The 2456-nt window shown below is 51.5% G+C and overlaps 1 protein-coding gene across 1 annotated transcript; it reads right to left on the bottom strand.

Moving 5' to 3' along the window:
• Positions 1 to 783: 783 nt before the first annotated feature.
• Ccl24 (chemokine (C-C motif) ligand 24) lies at positions 784 to 2130 on the bottom strand. The gene is made up of 2 exons (XM_013037326.1): positions 1989 to 2130; positions 784 to 887 (listed from the first exon to the last, which is right to left on the bottom strand). Exons 1-2 carry the CDS (start codon positions 2128 to 2130, stop codon positions 784 to 786), a joined length of 246 nt encoding a protein of 81 aa, XP_012892780.1.
• Between the last annotated feature and the right edge of the window lie 326 nt (positions 2131 to 2456).

Here is a 2456-nt window from a genome sequence, read left to right as displayed (position 1 = left end):
CTTCCTTCCTTTATTTTTCCCCTCGCTCTCCTTCACTCTCCTTCCTTCTACCATCCCTCCTTCTCTTCTTCCCTCATTCCCTTCCCTCCAGACAGAGTCTCACGCAGTTCAGGCTGGCTTGGAACCCACATTCCTCCCAACTCAGTCTATCCACTAAGAGGCCAACACCATCTCTTTTTCGTTGTTGTTGTTAATAATTACTTTCAAAAGCCATTTATTTCCCCCTAAATCTCACAAGTGAGCATGGGCGACTGTGATCTGACCATGGAGGCTGCAAAGGAGTCTCCTGCTTTCTTTCCTAGGATTTTGATTTATTTAAAAGCCAAGGAGGTGGGATGAGCCTGGCACCCCCCCCCACAGCGTGTGGGGGAGATGCTAGTGCTGATGCACCCCACCCATCCCCCACCGCAGACAGCCCTCAGGACTGCCAGGCCCATGGAAGCCAGAGGCAGGCGAGGTGCAGCCAGGTTCTGATGAAACCTGCCAGTCTCACACGGGGCAGCCGTGGGGCGGGAGGAGAAGCAGCGCCAGACCCCAACCTTCTCCCCTGACCCAGGAAGGATGGAGGACCAGGATACTTCGAGATGCCTGGAGCTGTGGCTCAGCCCCTCTGGGAGTTGGCCAGCCAGTTCTCTCTGGTTTTCCCCAGATACAGCCCCTGAGAGCAACGTCCATCAGAGGAAGATAAGCTCTGATCGTGTGCAGGCTGGCTTCCCAAGAGCCCAGCAGCCTGGTGGGGGGTGGCGGCCATGTTGAAGTCCAAAGATAGAGGTCAGGTGGTAATTAAGGGGTGCTGATGTTGCCCTGGACCTGAGGAAGGATGCTTCTCCTGGCATCCAGGTCTCTTACATACCTCTGCACCCACAGCTGCTTGGGGCCCCGCAGACCTTCTGGCCTTTCTTGGGGAAGAAGAACCAGTTTGTCCACTGGGGCCACTTCACTCTATGGGAGCCCAGGAAGGCCAGCGGCTTGCCCTGGCCCCTAGCAAGTTCCTGACAGATGTGGACTGTCCGTGTGTTCTGGATTTTAGTGTTGGGCATAGACAAGAATGATGCGGGGGGGGGGGGGAAGAATGCTGGACTTCTACAGGGATCTTATCAAACAGAGGAGACCTAGACCTGCCTTTGGATCATGCTATACCCAAAGGAAGATACCTCTCTCCATTGTGGGGAGTAGAAAATGCTACAAAACTCTTCCTTCTACAATTCCCCAAGGTGGGTGTGGTGGTTAATGCCTGTAATCCCAGCTCTCCAGAGGCTGCAATAGGAGGATTGTGAGTTTAAGGTCTGGACCAGGTGAGAACTGGACTCAAAAATGAGTGGATAAACAAACAAGTAAATAAAAAAGGAAGAAAGAATGAAGGAATAATTGAGAGATGAAGAAGAAAGAGAAGGAAGAAAGATCTATCTGAGAAACTAAGGCAGCTACCACGTTTGGATTTGATTTGTAAAACTAACTATTAAGGATTCCGAGCTTGTGGGGTGGGTGTCCCCTTTCAAGTCAGCTCTGCTTACTGGGGGCACTAGTACCAGGCCACGAGTTTGAGACTGGTGGTGCTAGTTGGGAGGAAATCAATAAGTGCTAACATGCCATTTTCACTGTGTGCCAATCTTTGCAGAGTGAGTTCACATCCCCAGTGTAGAGGCCTGGTTACCTGTGTGACTCCCGAGCAAGTCACTTTCAGAGGCCCAACTGCCCTTGGCAAAATCAGAACAATCCTATCTTCCCTTGGAGACTGCTGATCTGCTTTTGTTTCGAGACAGGTTCTCTGTAGGCAGCCCAGGCTGGTCTCCAACTCCCCATCCTCCTGCCTCCCTAAGTGCTGAGATTACAGGGCTGCTCCACCACGCCTGCTTTTCCTCCTAGATAGGTGATGATGCTCTTCCCCTGAAGAGTTTTACTGGTAAGGAATCGGAGGATCAGAGATGCCCAGAGCCTTCCACAGGGACACACAGAGCTAGTTTGATTCTACATGAACACTACCAGACCCATGGATCCTTGGAGAGTAACTGACATCACCCCGGCCTTGGGGAAGACGCTCCTATTGGCTAAACAGTAGCTGACCACTCGGCTCTCAGGAATTTTCTTGGAAATAAAGGACAGGCAGCAGGTGGAGGGAATAACCACCATGTCTAAAATGAGACAGAAAAACTGTGTCTTTTCCCAGGCTAACTTATATTCTGGGTTTGAGACAAGGAACCCAAACATCCCATTCACTGGCTACCTCTCATTGCTTCCCCACACCCCATTCTCCACTCTCCTCTGTGTTGATCCCGCCATGCCCTTGAAACCATGTCCTGTCCAGTCCAAGGATCTGGGACTGAAGGACTCACCTGCAAGTGTGATGCAGTGTGCACATGCAGTGCATGGTGCCCCCACCATGTCCTGGAGAGTAGGTACTGTAGTTTAAGGGTTCAAAGCTAAGGTGAAGGAGTGAAAGGGTTCAGGGCTGCTTT

Source organism: Dipodomys ordii, unplaced genomic scaffold (genome assembly GCF_000151885.1).
Source record: "Dipodomys ordii isolate 6190 unplaced genomic scaffold, Dord_2.0 Scaffold10866, whole genome shotgun sequence".
Lineage (NCBI taxonomy): Eukaryota > Metazoa > Chordata > Mammalia > Rodentia > Heteromyidae > Dipodomys > Dipodomys ordii.
Note: the sequence above shows the minus strand (reverse complement) of the source record. Positions and strands in the feature narration are given on the sequence as shown.